Source organism: Alexandromys fortis, unplaced genomic scaffold (assembly GCF_014885135.2).
Source record: "Alexandromys fortis isolate MF-2015 unplaced genomic scaffold, M_Fortis_MF-2015_v1.1 scaffold_17, whole genome shotgun sequence".
Lineage (NCBI taxonomy): Eukaryota > Metazoa > Chordata > Mammalia > Rodentia > Cricetidae > Alexandromys > Alexandromys fortis.
Genome location: NW_026067896.1, coordinates 8,697,874 through 8,717,764, shown reverse-complemented (window position 1 = coordinate 8,717,764; position 19,891 = coordinate 8,697,874). Strand labels below are relative to the sequence as shown.

At 39.5% G+C, this 19,891-nt stretch overlaps 1 protein-coding gene across 1 annotated transcript; it reads right to left on the bottom strand.

Annotated features, from left to right (window-relative positions):
* Positions 1-3,098: 3,098 nt before the first annotated feature.
* LOC126514186 (60S ribosomal protein L23a-like) lies at positions 3,099-3,615 on the bottom strand. Its single transcript, XM_050162921.1, has one exon. It carries the CDS (start codon positions 3,613-3,615, stop codon positions 3,145-3,147), a length of 471 nt encoding a protein of 156 aa, XP_050018878.1. The 3' UTR covers positions 3,099-3,144.
* Positions 3,616-19,891: the final 16,276 nt, after the last annotated feature.

The following is a 19,891-nucleotide window of genomic DNA, read 5'->3' as shown; positions in this document are numbered from 1 at the left end:
CTAAATTTAACCCAACTTTAAAAATCACCATTGTAATGTTGATAAATTCTTCTTTTCATTTTTCCTGTGCTGTCTTTGCCATTGAGACAGACTCATGTCATCCTCCCCATACTGGAGTGAGACTCCAGCCCATTTCTCTGCATTCTCCCTGCAAAAGAACAAACTCTACTAACATAGACTTCCCAGAAACATGGCATACATCACAGTCCACATAAGAACACTGAAACACATGACTCCTACACCCAGTCAGGCTAGACTCTGGCGCACCAGGCATGTCTGCTGGATAGTTTTTGTTTACTTGTTTGCAAAGAATCAACTTATGATTGATTTATGATGCTTTTATTTATGTAGATGTACTACAAAATTAACTATGTACATAGAAGTCTGTCTCTGTTTTTTTTTTTGGTCCCTTTTGTTGATCTGTTGCTTTTTTTTAACAATACACCCTGCATTATGTTCAAATTACTGTCTATGGAAATAATAAATAGTTTGTGGAGAACTGACACATATTGTAATGTTAAGTAATATCACCCAAATCTATGATAAAGCTTTCTATATACTAATTTCATCCTAGAGAGTCTATATTCTTGATTAAGTGCAAAATATCATTAAATTTATTTGATTTTACATATTATAAAAAGAAAACAATAATAACAATATATACATTCACTTACAAAACTAGGTGCATCTTTAGCTATCAAAATAATGGCAAAAATGATGGGATGTTGGGCTCTTGGATAGTTTAATATTAAATGTAACATAATATTACCTCCAGGAATAATTAGGACTTTTGAGGGAGTTCTGCAAAGGTGCCACATCAAGCAGCAATGAACAGTACAAAGCAACAATCAACAACTAAACTCATTATGGTTCCTGTACTTAAAGTTAGTATATCAACAGCTGAACAGTACAACAAACATAATATTATTTACAGGTTGCAGATCTGTGAAATCTCAGTTCTCCTTGGGATATTATTCTGATAAACTCTGACCCTTTTAGAGAATAGTATAGCAATACATACCATGTATCTCTTCTGCTTTCTGAAACTGATCCGGCACTTTGAGTCAATGAGGTTGGATAGCTTAATCATGTAAACCTATCAAAGAAGGGGAAGCATCAGGTACACATGAAAGAAAATGAGGCCTGGTGACAAGAATTTGAGGGTAGGTTCAAAGATTAAAGGCTAATTTCCATCCAACAAGAAGCAAGGAAAGAAAAGTCCACCTTGGTCATGTGATCATATATTGACCTTTACCAGGAACCAGGGACCTCTGGTAAGAACTGTGAATCTCTGAGGAGATCACATTGTCAGCACCTTAATTCAGGCATGTAAACCTACAATAATGTGGTGATTTAACAAAAATGTTCCCCCACAGTGAGTGGCACTATTAAGAGGTGTGTCCTTGTTGGAGTGGGTGTGGCATTGTTGGAGGAAGTGTGTCACTGTGGGGATGGGCTATTTAGCTTTCCTATGATGAAACTACTCCCAGAGACACAATCCACTTCCTGCTGCTTATAAGATGTAGGACTCTCAGCTACTTCTCCATACCATGTCTGCCTGTATACTACCATGTCCCACCATAAAGATAATAGACTGAACCTCTGAACTGTAAACGATCAACCCAATTAAATGTTTTCCTCTATAAAAGTTGCTGTGATCATGACGTCTCCTCACAGCAAGAGAATCCCTAACTAAGACAGAAGTTGGTACCAGGAATGTGATATTGTTGTGAGAGTCCTGAGCATGGTTTAGTTTAGAGGAGTTTGCCCTTGGTACTTTGGTTTAGGAAAGCCGTAGAATGCTTTAGGCACTGTTTAATGAAACATACTATTAGGAACATGGAAGACAGTGGTGTGAGGAGTTATTTGAACTGTGGGGAGCTGACTCAAAAGGCTTTGAAGGAAAATTTTAGTATGTGGCCTATAGGCCATTCTTGTGATATTTTGGTGAAGAATGTGGCTGCTTTTTCCCCTTGTCTGATGAGTCTGCCTGAGGCTAAAGTGAAGAGTTTTGTATTAATCCTGTTGGCAGAGGAAGTATCAAAACAGCCTCGTATAGGCATTGCTATGTGATCATTAGTTGTCGGGACCATTTGGAGTCCTGGCCTCCAGCTGCTCTTCCCCGCTAGTGACCTTTTCTCGCCCTTCTGATTTGAGCTTTTGAAAGCTGTGCCAAGGCTGTTTCCCAACCCTGCTTCCTGAGCACGTATTGCCCTGGCCTTGATTGAGGATCGGGCTATAAGGTCTTCACCTGTTGGCCCACCTGACTGTGTTAGGTATAAAAACCTCTGCGGTGCTGTTTAATAAATGACTTCTTTTACCAGCAACTAGAGAGTTGGATGCCTGTTCAATCCTGACATCCTTCGCTCGGTTTTGGTTCCAGGCCGTGCAGGCGCGGCAATTAGTGGTAACTCTAGTGAAGATATATAATGAAAAGCAACAAACTGAGTAAATAAAAATACAAAATGCACAGATTGCAGAAAGGGGCATGGGGGAGTGTTTAAGGAGATCAAGAGATTGAGAAATGGAATAAAGGGAGTGGTGACCTCGAAGCAGGATGCCATCCACACAGCTAAATTTCCAGCTTCTGAAAAGGTATTACAAAAAAGTATAGAGTCAGGTGTGGTGGTGCACACCTTTAATCCCAGCACGCTGAAGGCAGAGGCTGGCAGATCTCTGAGTTTGAGGCCAAGCTGGTTGGTATACAGAGCACGTTTCAAAACAGTCAAGCTTAGGCAGTGAAGAGAACCATGGAAAACAGAAAGCTGGTGATGATATAATTGAACAAGGGGTCCATGTTTCTCCTCCAGCAATCAGCAGAATAAGGTAGCTTCAGCTATGTCGTTCTGGCTTTACAGTCAAGGATAGAAGAATGGGTTGTGGAGTTTGCCTCTGAATCTTAAAGAAAGTCACTGAAGCCAGGCAAGTGTCAGAAGTGTCCCTAAATGAAGGCCCGGAACAACCTTTTTTGTGAAGCTGTGAACCCTGGATTCCCTTGGAGACCCCAAGATGTTGGAGAGCCCAGAGTTATGGGATACCTCCTGAGGAAAGCTGCTAACAGAGAGTGGAACCAGCCCTAGGGAAACAAGCTTTTTTTTTTATGGTGAAAAAGTGTATATTTAGAATTAGCCGGCTGGGCTCAGTTTAGATGATTCCGATCTTATTGGCAACATCCAGAGCATCATAATCAGGAGCCAACCGAACATACGCCTTCTTCTCTCCGTCGGGCCTTATGAGGGTGTTGACTTTGGCCACATCGATGTCATAGAGTTTCTTCACAGCCTGTTTGATCTGGTGCTTGTTGGCCTTGACGTCCACAATGAACACAAGTGTGTTGTTGTCTTCTATCTTCTTCATTGCTGACTCAGTGGTCAGGGGGAATTTGATGATGGCATGGTGGTCAAGCTTGTTCCTCCTGGGCGCGCTCTTCCGGGGGTATTTAGGCTGCCTTCGTAGCCGCAGGGTCTTGGGCCGCCGAAAGGTGGGTGATGTGCGGATCTTCTTCTTTTTGTGGCTGAGGATGCCTTTCAGCACTGCTTTCTTGGCTTTCAAGGCCTTCGTTTTAGCTTCGGCTTTGGGAGGGGCGGGAGCTTCCTTCTTCGCTTTCGGCGCCATCTTGACGAAAAGGCACAAGTGGGTTTGGGAATCAACAAAGCTGATGGAGTGGGAGACCCGAAGAGCGATCTCACATCAGACATAAAGATGCAGAGTTTGGAGCTTGCCTCGTTATTTTTTCGTCTTTTCTTTGATCTAGTATTTCCTCACTGTGCTTTTTTCTTTCTACATTTAGGAATGGCAGGATGTATTCTGTGCCATTACATGTTGGAAGGATGCGATCTGTTTTATTACTTTGATTTTATAGGGTATTGCATTGAAGAGATTGCATTAATCTCAGAAGAAACCTTAAACTTTGGACATTATTGTTGAGACTCTTGTGGAATATTATCTTAAGATGTGTTACATTTGTTTATGCTGTGGAATATTTGTTTAATGATTCAAAGATGTGTTACATTCTTTCATGTTGAATTTGTTTAACTCTTAACTGTGTTACTTTGCCTGTATAAAACACCTGATGGGTCTAATAAAGAGCTAGATGTCCAGTATCTAGGCAAGAGATGGGATAGGCAGGGCTGCCAGGCAGAGAGAATACATTGGAGGAGAAATCTAGGCTTGAGTAAAGACAGATGGGTGAGAAAAGGAGATGATGCCTCTAGGGGCCAGCAGCACAGCCGCACTGCCGCACAGTCACACAGCCACACTGCCACACAGTCACACAGCCACACTGCCACAAGTCACACTGCAACACAGCCGCATAGCCAGCCATGGAGTAAAACGAAAGAAAGATATATAGAATTAGGAAAGGTAAAAAAGCCTAGAGGCAAAACATAGTTAAGGAGAAATGGGATTAATTTTTTAAGTTAGAAAAGTTGTCTAGAAACAAGCCAAGCTAAGGTCAGGCATTCATAATTAAGAATAAGTCTTTATGTATTTATTTGGGAGCTAGGTGGTAAGCTCTCTAAAGTAAAAAAATAAAACAAAATAAAAAACTAAAACTGATAGACTCTGAGGACTTTTGTAGTTGGACTAAATACATGTTGTATTGTGATATTGTTAAAAGCTTATAGGAGCCAGGGAGTAAAATATGATGTTTCAAATTTAATTGGGCCCCTTAAACTCATAGGGAGTGGCACCATTAGGAGGTGTAGCTTTGTTGGAGAAGGTATTGCCTTGTGAGGTGAAGTGTGTCGCTGTGGGAGTGGTTTTTGAGGTTTCCAGTGTTCAAGATACCTAGTGTCACAGTTCACTTCCTGTTGCCTTTTGATCAAGATGCAGCCAGCACCTTGTCTGGCTGTGTGCAATCAGGCTCCCTGCCATGATGATAATGGACTAAACCTCTCAACTATACACATTTTGCTTTATAAGAGTTGCTGTGGTTACGGTGTCTCTTTACAGCAAAAGAAAACCTAAGACGGAATTGGTAGTATGAATGCCCTCTTAGGAATGAGCACTGAGCCATCGCTCTTTCTCATTACCTTGGGCAGCTGTAAGGCTCTGTATTGACTGCCCTTTACAGGGGACAGGTGCTGGGGGAGTGTAGGCTGACGACGGTGGGAAAGAGATTTAAAAAGTGAGAGGAGTTAAAGTAATCAAGGACATAATTAATTTAAAAAAACAAATCTAATTTTTAAACAGAAAGAAAGAAATATATCACAAGGAGAAATGCCCTCCAAATCCACACATTAAAACAATCCACATGCTAAGAGAAACAAAACAAGAAATCCCTAGGATAATTTTCAAGTCACTTTCAGTTCTACCTTGATACTCTATTCGGTCCTTTCTAAAAACTGTAGCCACAGGAACTTGCAAGAGAGTTTAAAATGAAATATGTATTTGTTTAAGATTTGGAGGTATATGTAGTCAGCAGGTGTCTGGGAGGTAGCCTGGGTAAGAAGCCGGCTTCCAAGACAGTCTTGATTCAAGCTGCCTTTACTAAAAAGAATTGGTATCTCACTCTTTGTTCTGATGTCGTATATTCTGGGATCCCTGTTCTATCCCTTTGTAAACAGCGTAGTAAAGACTTGGTATGCAAGTCTTCCTAAGTTCTAAAACAATAATGAGTGATATTATAATTCTTAACTTTATTTCTCCATCAGCTAACTCATTATATAGAAACTCTTAATGTTTTATTAATTTCTTTTTTATTAAAGTTTAAAGTAATAGCTTTCATTGTGGCCTTTCCACATGTGTACCACCTTGTACTTTTCTTATATGGTGTGGGAGGTCCTTCTGTCTATGTGTTGCTTTTATTGGTTAATGAATAAAGAACTGGCTTAGCCTATAGCATGGGAGGAGGAAGACGGAGTGAGAGAGATGCCATGGAGCCACCGTAGACAGATGCAGGTGGGAAATTTAGCTGGTAAGCCACAGCAATGTGGCCATACACAGATTAATAGAAATGGGTTAAATTAATATCTAAGAGTTAGCCAATAAGAAGCTAAAGCTAATGGGCCAAGCAGTGATTTAATTAAATTAGGTTTCTGTGTGATTATTTTGGGGCTAAATGGCTGGAAAACAGCAAGCCACCTCCTCCAACAATTCTATATTGCATGAGCACTCTACCTCGGAAATTCTTAGTAAATTATGATAAAAGGACAAATTCAGCAATTTATGAGATGTTCTTTATACAACTTAGTTCTAAGGACCATGAGAACTATACAGTTTTTGAATAAAGGCTACTGTGATAACATTGGGTGATTCTCAGGCCTGCTGAATGGGACTGATTCACAATGGGATGCAAAGCTTCATGGGAAATGAAAGGGGATGGAATGGGAAGGGAAAGTGAGACTTGAACAGTCAGAAGACACTTGCACCCCTTAGGTTTGCTCATTCTTGAGACGTAAGTTTCTGAGATCAGTAGAAACTGTGCTTGACAACACTCTACATGACAAATGTTTTATCATTCTATAAGAAAAGGTGTGAGATCCCCAGATGGAATTAATATTTAAATATTTACACATGATTGTAGAATATCTCACATGCTTCTCTCAGTAAGAGACTTATAAGACTACTATATGCAAAGAAAAACTTGCTAAGTTACATTTATGGTCACAGATAAGCCACAGGTATGAAGGCCACAGGACAGACAATGACAGAATTTTTTCTTATAAATACAGCAGGTTTTAATGGTATTATATTTAGTTTTTCCATATTTACCTGAAATAACCTCAGAAATATTGTCTTTTATTCCATTGTTTCTCCTAAAGAGAACGTGTCATAATTTCCAGTTTCAAAAGCAATTTTTAAAGCATTGTAATGTACAAGAATCCCGGCAGCAGGAATCTCTTCATTGTTGAATCACTTTTATTTTTAAATTGCAGGTTGTTCTTCTTTAAAATTATTGGTGTTACGACAGTAATAACAATGTTGATTTTCATGAATTTGCCACATACTGGGCATGGCACCAAGAGTTGGAAAAATCCCTGCTCCTCGGTAGCTCTGATTAAAAACTGTGTTTTTAATCCTGGGTTTCATCATGGTGGAAGGAGGGTTTGTGGAAGAGGCATGCTTGAAGTTAAGTATGAAGAAAAAAACTCTAAGCATTAAATGATTTTAGATTGGATATTTTATTGGCCTCACATCACTGGTGTAAAATGAATAATAGATCTATTCTCTGATGCAAAAGGTATATTTTAAATTACTGTTTCCAATACACAATAAAATAAAGCATTACACCCTAAGGAAGTCTATTTTCATTATAGGAACGTTGAAGCATAAAGCAAAATAAAGACGAAAGTAACATAATTGACAGCTCATTCAAAGTCAGAAAATGACTTCTTGTAAGGAGATAAGTGCCATCGTTTTGCAAAAGGGAAAAAATGTAAATGTTTCAGCCAGAAATTTTTATAGTGACAATATAACAAAAATTAATACTTATTTCTTGGTAGAGACTATGCTTTCTACACAGCAAATTAAAGGTATGTTATCACAATTAAATTAAGGAAATTAAATATTTTGTTTAAAAATATTAAAACACTAAACCCTCAGCCCTCAGCAATAACCAGATGTCCCGAAAAGGCTCTCCCCCGGAGAACAGATCCTTGATTCCATGGGGCTTGCAGGCCCTAGAGTTCTTAGAACTCAGTGTTCTCAGCCCAAACACAGATAGTATTCATACCAGGTGAGACAAGGAGGGAGGTTCAGGAAGAGTGAGTGGTGTAGATCCTTGTTGGTTGGAAAATCACCCAGTGTCAGTCAAAATAGAGGAGAGTGGGTAGCAAGTTATTTTGCTAATAAGTTAATATATGTAAACTATTATAACAAATATTCTATCTGATTGAATTTTGGAACTATGCAAAGGACCCATTTTATTATTTTCTGTTCCTATAAAGAGAGAAATATGTCCTAGAAATCATGAAATACAACTAAGTAGTACCCAATTCCAACTTTTTTATGGACATAAATATTATATAAAATGAAACCGTTTAGAGGACATTTGTCTCATTTATAGGTGTTATATGTTCCAGAAAGAATTTCAGTATAATATTTCTACTTGCTATGAAATTTACTTTTTAATTTTGAGTTTTTGTACTTTTGAAGTGTACTTCATAAATGAAGAAAATAAAATTAATCTTTCATGTTCTTTAGTTTAATTTAACTTTTACCATACAAGTGGAATTTAGGGATAATTCCCTAGGGAGAGATCTATATTATTAGCAAACAAAATAAAAAATAGTTTTTATCATAATGTCATTATTTTATAGATTTGGTTTAAAGTCCAAGCATCTTGATTTGTAAGGACATTAGCTTGAAAGACAGAAAATAAAAAAATCTCTTTTTCTTTGTGTGCCGTTTTTCCTCATGCAAATCGCTACTTTACTTTCCAAAGATATTTTGTTTTGTGCTGACAGAGATAATATCCCAGCTCACATGTACCAGATTCTAAACACCGCATTGTCAAGTGGGATCTAGATGCAGCACATTATAAAAATGTCAACGCACTCCATCATCCGGGGACAGCCTTACAAAAGCATGCTTTATGAAGTACTTAGTCTTTATTGACTTTTAGTGAGCAAACAAAAAAAAAATGAGAGCACCCTCTCAAAAGTCATAACCTCTTTAGATGGCATTCATAAGTTTTAAAAACTGTGCTCACACTCAGCTCTCTGAAACACCCAGAAGAGTGTTTTGAAGCAGAGCCTGTGAAGTCAAGTGTCTCACGTATGAGTCCCTTCATTTCCTCTGAGGTTCTGGGCGTGGTCCTGTGTCTTTCGAGAGCCCAAGACGGGCAAGCACTGCTTTAAGCTTCTTCCTTAATTGATCAACTTAATTGCCTTCCACAAATGAGGCACTGGAGACACTGAGAAGGGACTAATTTCCAAAATAAGATACATGTAATTAAGGCGGTAATCAGAATCCACCCAACATCGTCTGACACCCCACCCAAGCTTACCTCAAATTTTAAGCTATTTCATTTTAATACTTAGGCCGAGTTCAATATATGGAAATGATCACATGTAATTTTTAAAGTCCTCAGTCAAGCTTCCTCAATTAAACATGGAAAGGTCTAACAAAGGAGCATAGCATTCTGATTGGGGAATATTGCTTCCCTCTGCACTCCACTCCCTTCCCTGAAAACAAAACAAACAAACAAAGCTGTGGTAGAGGGTGCTCCAGTTTGGTCTCTAAATCACACACTAACTGCTGTCTCAGGAGTCTTAAAATAGAGTCACTGTACTGATCTCTTTAATGTTCCACCACAATTGACAAGTAGCTGCAATTATCTTTATCATGAAACTTCTGATTGCAAGTCACACTCCTGGCACCCATGAGTCACTGACCGAAAGCCTTCGGTGGGATAGCTTCCCCTTCTTGAGTCCAAACGTTGAGACTGGCATCTGTTGGCTGCCCACTACTACCCTATCTGCCGTCTAAGAAACATGAGTAATGTCTCTTCCTGTCTGGAATCGCACTCTTGCTTTAGCGTTCTAGACTCTACTGTACCCAGAAAACCTATGTTATGCATTGGTTTTGTCTTTTCTATTATATTCCTAAGCATACTTGTGTCTCTATAATTTCTCCTCTAGCCTTATCAACTCCCTCAATTGACAAGAGCCAAACTTCTTCAGAGTGTCACCTGCATTGAAAAAATTTGGGAATTCCCTACCTGTGTATTCACATTGGTTACACGCCTCCCTCACTGTCTCCTACTCCTCTGTATTCCGCTACAATCTGTGACCTTTCATTAAAGTATTGCTGTTGTGTCTACATATATGTGTGTATATGTACTCAATAGCTGTGAGTATGAACTTCAATCTATTTAAAATAATGTATAATATGGTTCAGAGAATGAAAATTAGAGCCAAAATATATGGTTTATTTTCATTTCCAATACTCTCCTGTAATGTTCTCAACTTCAAAATGAAATAACCAATTATCTATGGCTAAAGATATGGAGATTAAATGACCTACTAAATGCAAAATCCTTAGAACAGTGTTTGGTAATCAGTATTAATGGCCACAAGTTTGTTTGCTTGTCTGTTTGTTACTATATCCTTTTACTTAAGCAACCTTGACAACTTCCCAGCTATGAGATTGTTGGGTTAAAAAAAATGTAATTTGAAAACTGAGCAAGGAACGTGGGATATAGTCCCAAGACCAAGCATGAGGACATGAGTTCAAATCCTTCATACCCATCTAAAGCCAGGTGTAATCATACAGACATAGAAACTCTGTGCTAAGGAAAAGAAATGGGCCTACCCTGAGACTCTCTGGCTTGTCAGTCCAATCAGAATGTTGAGTTTCAAGTTCAATAACAGAACCAGTCTCAAAAAATAAAGTGAAAAGCAACGGTTGAAGGCATCTAGTGTTGATGACTGATATGCACACGCATATCCAAGTGCACATACACACACACACACATATGCGTGCATGCACATATTTTCAAAAAACAGTAAAATAAAGCTCTTGCATAAATAAAATAAATTTTATCTTCTCCAAATTTTTCAATAGTCTGACCAAAACATTATATAAGCTTGCTCCTATACCAGAATGATTATGCTTTTCAGCACTAAATTACAACTTACAACTCTAAGCAGTAAGGAAAGGGTATTTCATCATTGTTTATTCCTTTAGTTGTGAGAAATAGGATATTTCACACGATTCTTGGTAATTTTCACAGCTTCATCTCTATAGCTAAAACCTATGTTTTTATAGCATAAAATCTTATCTTAAAGAATGAAAAAATTCTAATACATGACATTTTAATATGTCAGATAACATATGGTAAATGTTATCCAAATGACTTGTGTCATATCTGACTAGTATGGGCCAGCCATTGACCCCTGCCATAGCAAACAGCAGGAGCCATGTCTTAGTGCAAGAGCAGTGGTAGCTGATTGAGGAAGCGTCAGTTGGAACCATATTCCAGGCATGCTCCCTACAGCAGGAGAGCTCCTCAGTGGTTGCTACAGCTTCAGCTTCGTATGTATAGTGCTCACATAGTAGAGATCTATTTCTCCATTGAAGTCTCCAGGACAACTCTGCCTCCATTCCCATTGAACTTCCTTCCTGCGGAGAAATGTATAAGACAGAGGTTAGTAGAATAGCCTAGAGACACTTCGCCATGTTTATTTACACAGCCCCAACTGGTTCTCACCTCCCTCACTCACATTTCCAACCTCCCTTAGCTTCTGTTGTTCTATTCATATGGCTCACCTGTTGCCATGACACAAAGATTCCTCTGGGGTGTGTTTGTGCACACAGTAGTCACACGTTTCTCTGTTACATGGCTATGGTTGTTTGTTTGTAGTTTCAGTGAAGCTATGGCCATGAAGGGGGTGGCAGGAAATCCACATGAACCTACTGAGTGCCACGCATGTTAATTCCTATCCCACTGTAAGAAAGTGTCCTATGTCCTCTCTCCAGTGAGAGTTGCTGACTTCTGCCATGGTGACATTTACCCCAGTTTCTAGATATAGAATGTCCAAAGGATTTTTAAAACATATGAGAGTTGTTTTAGTAGGTACCTTGCTGGGTCTCTTGTCAAGAACAATCCACCTTTGTAGGACAAAACTTCCAATCTTGTAAGTGTAGAGTTTGGGGGACAGAAAACATGAAGTCTCTCAATATGTCATTGGGAATGGTGGAATGATTAAGTAAAACAGCTCTTACTTAATCCTTTGCCCCTGGACTCATGCATTCTACTTCTTGAGGATTCAGAACTCTAGAGATGTGTCTGATTTAATGCATATTGTACCCTAAATAATCATATCCAACTTTTTCAAAGAGTTGTCTTTGTAGTTCTGCAATTTCAGAAGACCGTGTCAGCATTCTGTGATGAAAATTGCCTCTTTGTGATTCAGGAATAGACCCCTGACTCCTGGCAGTACCTTATACCCAATCTTAGAAGGCCTATGATTCCCTCCCCAGACCTCTTTGTTGAGATATACTTGTGATTAATTTTAATCAGGCTGGGCACAAGGAACAAACTAAAAAAAGGTCCTGATGGGAATATTTATTATCTTACCTAAATAAGGTTCCTTCAGTCTTCTAACAAAGGTGAATTACTTTCTCAGATGCTCTAGTTTCCAAATGCCTTAGGACTATCAAGTCAAATCTCCTACACTGTTTCTGGGTCCCAGGTGACCAATACAGAACCCTGAATTTATTAGCGAGGAGATCGTTTTTCAGTCCTGAGCACTTAAATGTCTCCAGAGTCCTTACTCTATCATATTACCACCGAAGAAATCTATCACGTCTTTATCTTCTCTGCAACTGTGACTTCTCATCTACTAAGAAGGTTAGCAACCTACCAAATAAGAGTCCCAGTTCCCATGTCTTGCCTTTAACTGCTTTCAGTGTTTCCTTACCCATCTGCAGGATGGAAACACAAGTTAGTGCTAAACAAGATACAATAACAATCGTGCTGGGTAAACAATGCCTTCTGGTTTGCAACACTCAGACACGTGAGTCACCACACTTGCAATAGGATCCTTCTCATTGGAATGTTTCCCCAAGTTACCCCTGGTGAAACATGTAACGATTGAGCCACCAACTTGTGCCAGGGATTTCTGCTCACGGTGGCATCTTTGTTCATGAAAAGCTGCGAAGTGAACTTGTCCCATAGTCTCATCATGTTTTATTGGATCATTCTCTTTATCACTTGTGCTCATTAAGGTCCAGTTGGAAGCACTGTGCAATATGAGATGATTATGCACATGAGAGATGTATTTGAAAAGACAAAAGGAAAATTTGTGATTCCCATGGAAGGAGGAATCAGCAAAGCTGAGGAAAGGGGAATCACAGACAGCATCACAGCTCTAGGAAGGGTTCAGCCAAGTCAGTGGGGCACCCATATTCAGAGGCAACAATGACAGGATTCCGCCATTTTGCAACAATGAACATCCTTTTCTAGGCTCAGTTGTTGGCTACAAGAAGTTTAGCAAGAAATACAGCCCTATCACTAAGTCAAATATTCCCAGAGACACATATTCCTGGGACAGCAATCAATGCCATCAGTCGACTATGCTTTCTCTAGCGATCTAAGGAGTGAGTGAATTTTGATAACTGTCACATCTGACAATCTACTTCACGATAGCCCACAGCGAATTTAAGATTCTTGGAGTAAAATAGATAACCAAGTCTGTTTAATTAAACCCTCACTTTAAGACAGGACTCGAGTTCATTAAATTCTTAGATCACTATTCTATGCCTCTCATTAAGAACAAAAATGTAGCTCATGGCTGTATTTTCTCTCTCCTCTGAGCACGTTTGTCATGATTATGTTTTGAATTACGGAAGTTAAACACATTTTAGCTGTATATGTTGCAAAAAGCAAAGGACCTATAAAATAAAACATTAACTCGTAATGCTGATTTTCTAATAATGATAGAGGTTGCAAGATGCACTGTGAGCACTTGCTGTTATGCTGACCCTTCAATAAGCCCAGAAGTGTTGGTCACTGAGCACTAATATATGGCTGTGAAACCGAAATGACGTGACATTTGCCTGGGTGTGTTCTGAAATGTTGATAAATTCTCAACTTCTTTCAGTCTCAGGAGCAATTTGTAACCATACTCAAAAGGCATCTGAAGCACTATTTATAACAGCTGTTGTTTTTCCTATTAATGCGTTTTAAATTGGCTTCTTTCTCTAGACTGACAACTTCCATTACAGATCGGATTGTTGGGGATTTGAATACAAAAAAGTCTGGATAATTACTATACTATACTGCCTCTGGGAAGAAGTTATGCTTTTAATAAACACTTCGAAACACAGGTAATATATAGTTTTAATGTATTTTCTACTAAATTTAAAATCACCTCACATCATGGGAAGCCCAGCTATTAAGAATTCTGTTTCATCAGATACATTCTTGCAAACACAATAGTTCTTTGTCCCTTAGATCCTAGGGTGCTCATTATTAAGAATTAAAGAAGCTACAGTAACCTAATATACTATATATTGTATATATCACATACATACATGATATATACATTACTAGCTTATATATATGTAATATTTTATATGATTGATGACTTTGGTACTATTACGTATACAGAAACCATTGTTGGTGCTCACATGAGATTCCCTTTGTCAATCCACTCTTTGTAGACTACGTAGTCTGTAGAGGCTTGGTTCTCTCCTTCTCTGGAGAACTTTGCTCAACCAATGGTACCAGGCCACCTACTCACACTGCCTTCCCTCCTAGTGCACCCTGGGAAATCCGCACACAGTACTCTGGAGATTGGGCACTGTACCTCATTTAGGCCGTACCTAAGTGATCCTATTGACAGGAGCACGGGTAAGTCAGGCCTATGGACGTGAGAGCAGGAGACTTGCCTCCGCCTCTTCCCTCGAATACCCTGGGGCGAGGGTGAGGGAAATACACCCTCCCCCCACCCCTTGCCACTTGCAGCAGGTGCCAGAGGCAGCCTCAGGAGAATTGACCCTACCCTCCCGAAGTGCAGCAATTCAGAAAGCAGGCCCTGGACAAAACAGTAGAACTGGTCCTCATAGTACGACTGCAGGTAAATAGAACCCAAGGGTGTAAGAGCAAGTGAACTGTCCTTCCTCTTTGCTGCTTGCTACATTACGGGAGCAGGGACGGGGGTGGGGGCGGGCAGTGTTGGAGAGCTCACCTGAGTGGTCACACGGAAGGAAAGCTGATAGGCTGACCAACCAAGCTACCACCCTGTCCCAGAACCAGGACCACATGGTGGCCCATCCCAACATCTACCTCATCTCTGAACTGCTGGAGCATGTGAAGGGCCCAGACCTACAGATCCAAAGCTACAGGACCTCCATGACTCAAGGCAACAATAGAATATCCAAGAGGATTTCCATGAGGACCCAGTATTGATAATGCAACAGAAGTCAGAGACTTCAAACCAGACCAACGACTCATTGCAATGAACACTTATGAATAAAGATAAGTGGACTAAAGGTTATAGCGTGTGACTCACTAGGTCACATTACAATTTCCATGCCAAGATTTTGTTGTTGTTGCTTGATCTTTTGCATTTTGTTTTGGGTTTTTGTTTTGCTTTGTTGTTATTAGGGTTTTTTGGTTTTACTTTTAAATTTTGTTTTTTGGGGGTAGGTTGCAAGGGCAGAAGTGAGGGAATGGGGAGATGAGTGCAGTTGGGATTCATGTTGAGAAATCTACAAAGAATTCACAAAAAGTTAAAGATAGAAAGATGATAGATTGATAGATAGATAGATAGATAGATAGATAGATAGATAGATAGATAGAGACATAGAGACATAGAGACATAGAGACATAGACAGATGCATAGATGAGGGCATAGAAAGACAGACAGACAGACCGATGAATGAGTGGAAAGATACGCAAACTGCTATGGGGAGTTTAAGTGCTATTGCAAATTACCAACATGATGTGGGAGTGGTTTCTTATTAATAAAGAAACTGCCTTGGCCCATTTTATTGGATAGAAAATTAGGTAGGCGGAGTAGACAGAAGAGAATGCTGGGAAAAAGAAGCTTTAGTCAGTGAGTCGCCATGATTCTCCCGCTCCAGACAGACGCAGGTTAAGATCCTCCCTGGTAAGCCAGCTCGCGGGCTACATATAATATTAGAAATGGGTTAGATTAATATATAAGAGCTAGCCAATAAGAAACTGGAATTAGCCGGGCCAGGCAGTGTTTGAAAAAATACAGTTTCCATGTAATTATTTCGGGCATAAGCTAGCCATGCAGGCGGCCGGGTGCCGGGGACGCAGCCCCGCCGCTCCTATCTCAACACCAACATACCCCAAAATATGGAGAGAAAAAAATTAAACCTGTCATTTCTAGTTTAACTTTATATTTAAGACTCAACCTGTCTCAAAAAATAAAAAAAAAGACTCAAAAACCCACACAATCTGAGATGGACGTCATCTCCTACCCATCAGCAAGCCAACATCTTTCCATATAGACAAGCAAACAAGAAGAAAGAAAGATACCAGTTGCATAGGAAGACTCAACTATTTCAATGAGGATAACATCAAAAAAAATTAAAGCAACTTTTATTATGAAATAAATTTGCAACAAAAATGACAGTTTTTGAAACCTCCCACTTAACAAATGGGACATTAAAAAAGGAGTATTTTGAGATCAGAAAATATATTTTTGAAATGCAAATTTTTTCTCGCCCCAAACTAAACTGATATCACTTCAATCCTAGCAGTAAAAATGAGTTAATATTTCTTCTTCCATATTTCATGACTTAATATGTTGCTGTGTGTAGTGTATAGAGTGACAGACTCTTCAGAGAAAACACATTTCTAGGTGTCAATATGACTCACTTGTTAGCAAACCTTTGTGTGCACATTCAACCAAACACATGCATGTCCCAAATCACCTTCTTTGTTTGAATCTCATGCTTGAGACCACTATACAATTTTTCAGTACTTGACAGCTAGAGACAATCACAGAGCTACTCCTTAATCCATCTGGGACTTTACCACAGTAAACGCTAGTGCCATCCATACCCCACATTTCTGTTCATGGTGACGTATGTTCTGTTCTATATGAAGGCTGTATTAGGCAATGCTCTATGACTGTGAAGGGACACCATGACCAAGGCAACTCTTATAAAAGAAGCATTTAATTAGGGCATGCTTACAGTTCAGAGGTTTAGGCCATTGCCAGTAAAGTGGGGAGCATGATGACATGCAGGCGAACATGGTGTTGGAGGAACAGAGTTCTGCATCCGTATCCACAGGCAGGAGGTAAATAGAGACACTGGGAATGGCTTGAGCATTTGAAACCCCAAAGCCTACCTCCAGTGACACACTTCCTCCAACAAGGCCACACCCCTAATCCTTGTCAATTTGCACCACTACCTAACGACCAGGACTCAAATATATGATCCTAAGGGGGTCATTTTCATTCAAACCACCTCAAAGATGAAGGCATGCGGGCCAGGTAAGTTCTTGATAATACATAAATAAGATATATTCATTCCTGTAGCAATAATATAACACACACACAAAAGCAGCCTACCTGTATTATATTAAGCTCACAGAAGGAGATCCAGAGATAAAAATACAAATTCAGTTGATTTACTTGGAAAGTTTCTCTAGCACCTATTCCAGGAAGCACTGAGAAATGAGACTAGGCAGGAAAAGCATCCTATAAATACATTTGTGAGCCAGTCACCATGGTAAGTAGAATTAAGTCCACTGGGATTTCCTCAGGATCAGCATGACATATGCTCCCAAGAGTCACCCAGCCAGGAGTGAAGGCTGGAACTTGTACGTGCAAGCCCATACATCCCTGATATCTGCTGCATGGCATTCCTGGCTTCCAGGCACAGTAACTGATGTTCTGGCTGCCAAAGCCCTGGGCTATGCAGAAATTTGCCTCACTCGCTATAACTGCAAGCCAGAGAGAATGTATGAAGTTTGGCTGGCGGATTTTTTTCCACCAATACCATAAACAAATCTGACAAATAATATGTTTGGGGAAAATCCAGAAACAAAAGTAGTATATAATGTTTCCATTTATATTGAGTTTAAAACCAGGCAAAACGGATATGAGAAGGCATAACTGTGGTTGTATTTGAGGAATGAAAGAAAGCGATGAAACTGGAGAAGACACAGGAAGATGACCAGTTCTTCATGATGATCTACATTCTGACTTCGGTGATGATTATATAGATGTCTTCACATTGGGGTGGATGAACTATACACTGGTAACTCTGTATATGTGCTATTTCCACTTTAAAGGTTTGATTGTTATGGAATAGGATAGGGAAATAAAGTCAGTATTTCATTGCTTGTAGCCCATGTAGATGGGATTATGGCTTATATGGGCATTATATATCAAAACGGTGTCTGACTATTAGTGCTCCTGGTTCTGTTCATTTTTTTCTTTCTCTTGGAGTTATAATTTAAAACAGAACTATGACATCTTATTTTTGGCTTAGTAAACTGAAGTTCCACCCCTGCCCATTGATTATGGCAACTTCTTCACAGTCAATGCTAAGGAAACAATGAAACACTCTTTGTATTTAATGGCAAGTGATTCTTCCTCCATGCATGCCCATAAGTTAACTCTGAAGCAAACCTATTCTTCTGGTGGCCAATCCACACTGACATCCTGTTCCATAACTGCTGTGTTGGAGTTGAGTTTGATTGGAAAGTCTGTAAGTTGTAGGCTCCTCAATTCCCCAACAGGGTCACCAGTGAGGCTGGAAGCAATGTGAAAACACCAGTCCTGAAAGTTCAGACTGTTGGAATCAGTCATGGATTCAGAAGAGCTGTAACTAGAAGCTTATCCTGGAAAACAAGCCAGTCATTCGACACTGAGAAAATTAAATCCATGTCTTATCAGTTTCTTATATAATGTTTAAGACTAGTCAAAGTGTTACGCCTTGATTCTAATCTCTCTTGAGGCTTTGCTCTCAAGGTTTGCCACAAAAACAAAAGTGGCATTTGAGATAGAATTTTAATGCTGTAAGTTCCATTAGTCAGTGTCTTAGTTAGGTTTTTCTATATCTGGGATGAAATACCACGACCAAAAGCAACTTGGAGAGGAAAGGGTTTATTTTTTATTGGGCTTACCCTTCTCCATATTGTCCATCATGAAGAAAGTCAAGACCAGAACTGAAACAGAGGACATGGATGAAGCTGCTTACTAAATTGTTCTCCTTGTCTTGCTCCTTTTCATATATTCCAGTACCATATGCCCAGGGATGGCACTACCCACAGTGGACTGGGCCCTCCCACATAATCAATAATTAATCAAGAAAAAGCCCCATCAGCTTTCTTATAGACCAATCATATGGAAAATTTTTTCTCAGTTGAGGTTCTTTCCCCTTTTCAAGCACCAATCAGGCAATTTAGAATGGAGGGAGCATGCGTATAAAAAAAAAGCTGGCTGTTTGCTGCTGTATCCTTATCGCCTAGCACAGTGTTTGTGATGATAGCTAACACGTATGTGCTGTAATCTAATTTTCTGATTTTATTTTTTTTTAAAGATTTATTTATTGTGTACACAGTGTTCAGCCTCCATGCCAGAAGAGGGCACCAGATCTCATTACAGATGGTTGTGAGCCACCATATGGTTGCTGGGAATTGAACTCAGAACCTTTGGAAGAGCAGGCAATGCTCTTAACCTCTGAGCCATCTCTGACTCTTGTTCCAGAGTCTCCCATTCACTGTCATTCTCTCCACACCAAAGCAAGATGACTGCGAGAAAGGAAATGAGGAATTATCAACACTAAGCGAGACTTGAACTACACTCTAATTCCTTGAGCTTATTTCACAGAGAAGGTTCCAGGTTAACAAAGAAGGCTTGCATCCTGTGAAAATTCCCTGAGCTGTTAAAACAAGGAGCAGGCCTGTGGGCACTCCCAGGTGCTCCAGCTCCTCAATGAATGGCTTTTCTCTCACCTCATTGGAGTTTCCTTTGTTAAGACACCTGACCCACTGAATAAACAATTCCATTTATTGCTGAAAATCATTCCTGGATTTAAAGATTATTTCCATCAAAATGACCTTTTCTAACCTGCAGCTGAAAATATCATATAAACCTTCACTTGCCACAAACCCTGCGAAGGAACAGCTTTAAAGCTAAGACAGTTGACTTTTCCCCCAAGAAATGCAAATTCCATCCCAGGTTATTAATGCTGAAGATGAAAAATACAATTCAGTTCCATTTTCTATGTACTCAATTTTGTGAGGTGACCTAGAAAAGTGAGAAATTATTAAACTCCGGAGGAAACTCCAGAAGAGAAACTTATACCCAGATAATTTATCTTCCAAATGCAAACATGGGCTCTATTACTTTCATAAGAGATTTCCTTTTGAATACAGCATTTTGATTGCAGTGGGGAAGGCATCAGAAGCCCATTAGGAGTTTTCTAACTTCTGAGCGTGTGGTTCATT

What these genes read in the sequence shown, in the direction of transcription:
- LOC126514186 (XM_050162921.1), bottom strand. Translation starts at nt 3,615, where the DNA reads ATGGCGCCGAAAGCGAAGAAGGAAGCTCCCGCCCCTCCCAAAGCCGAA.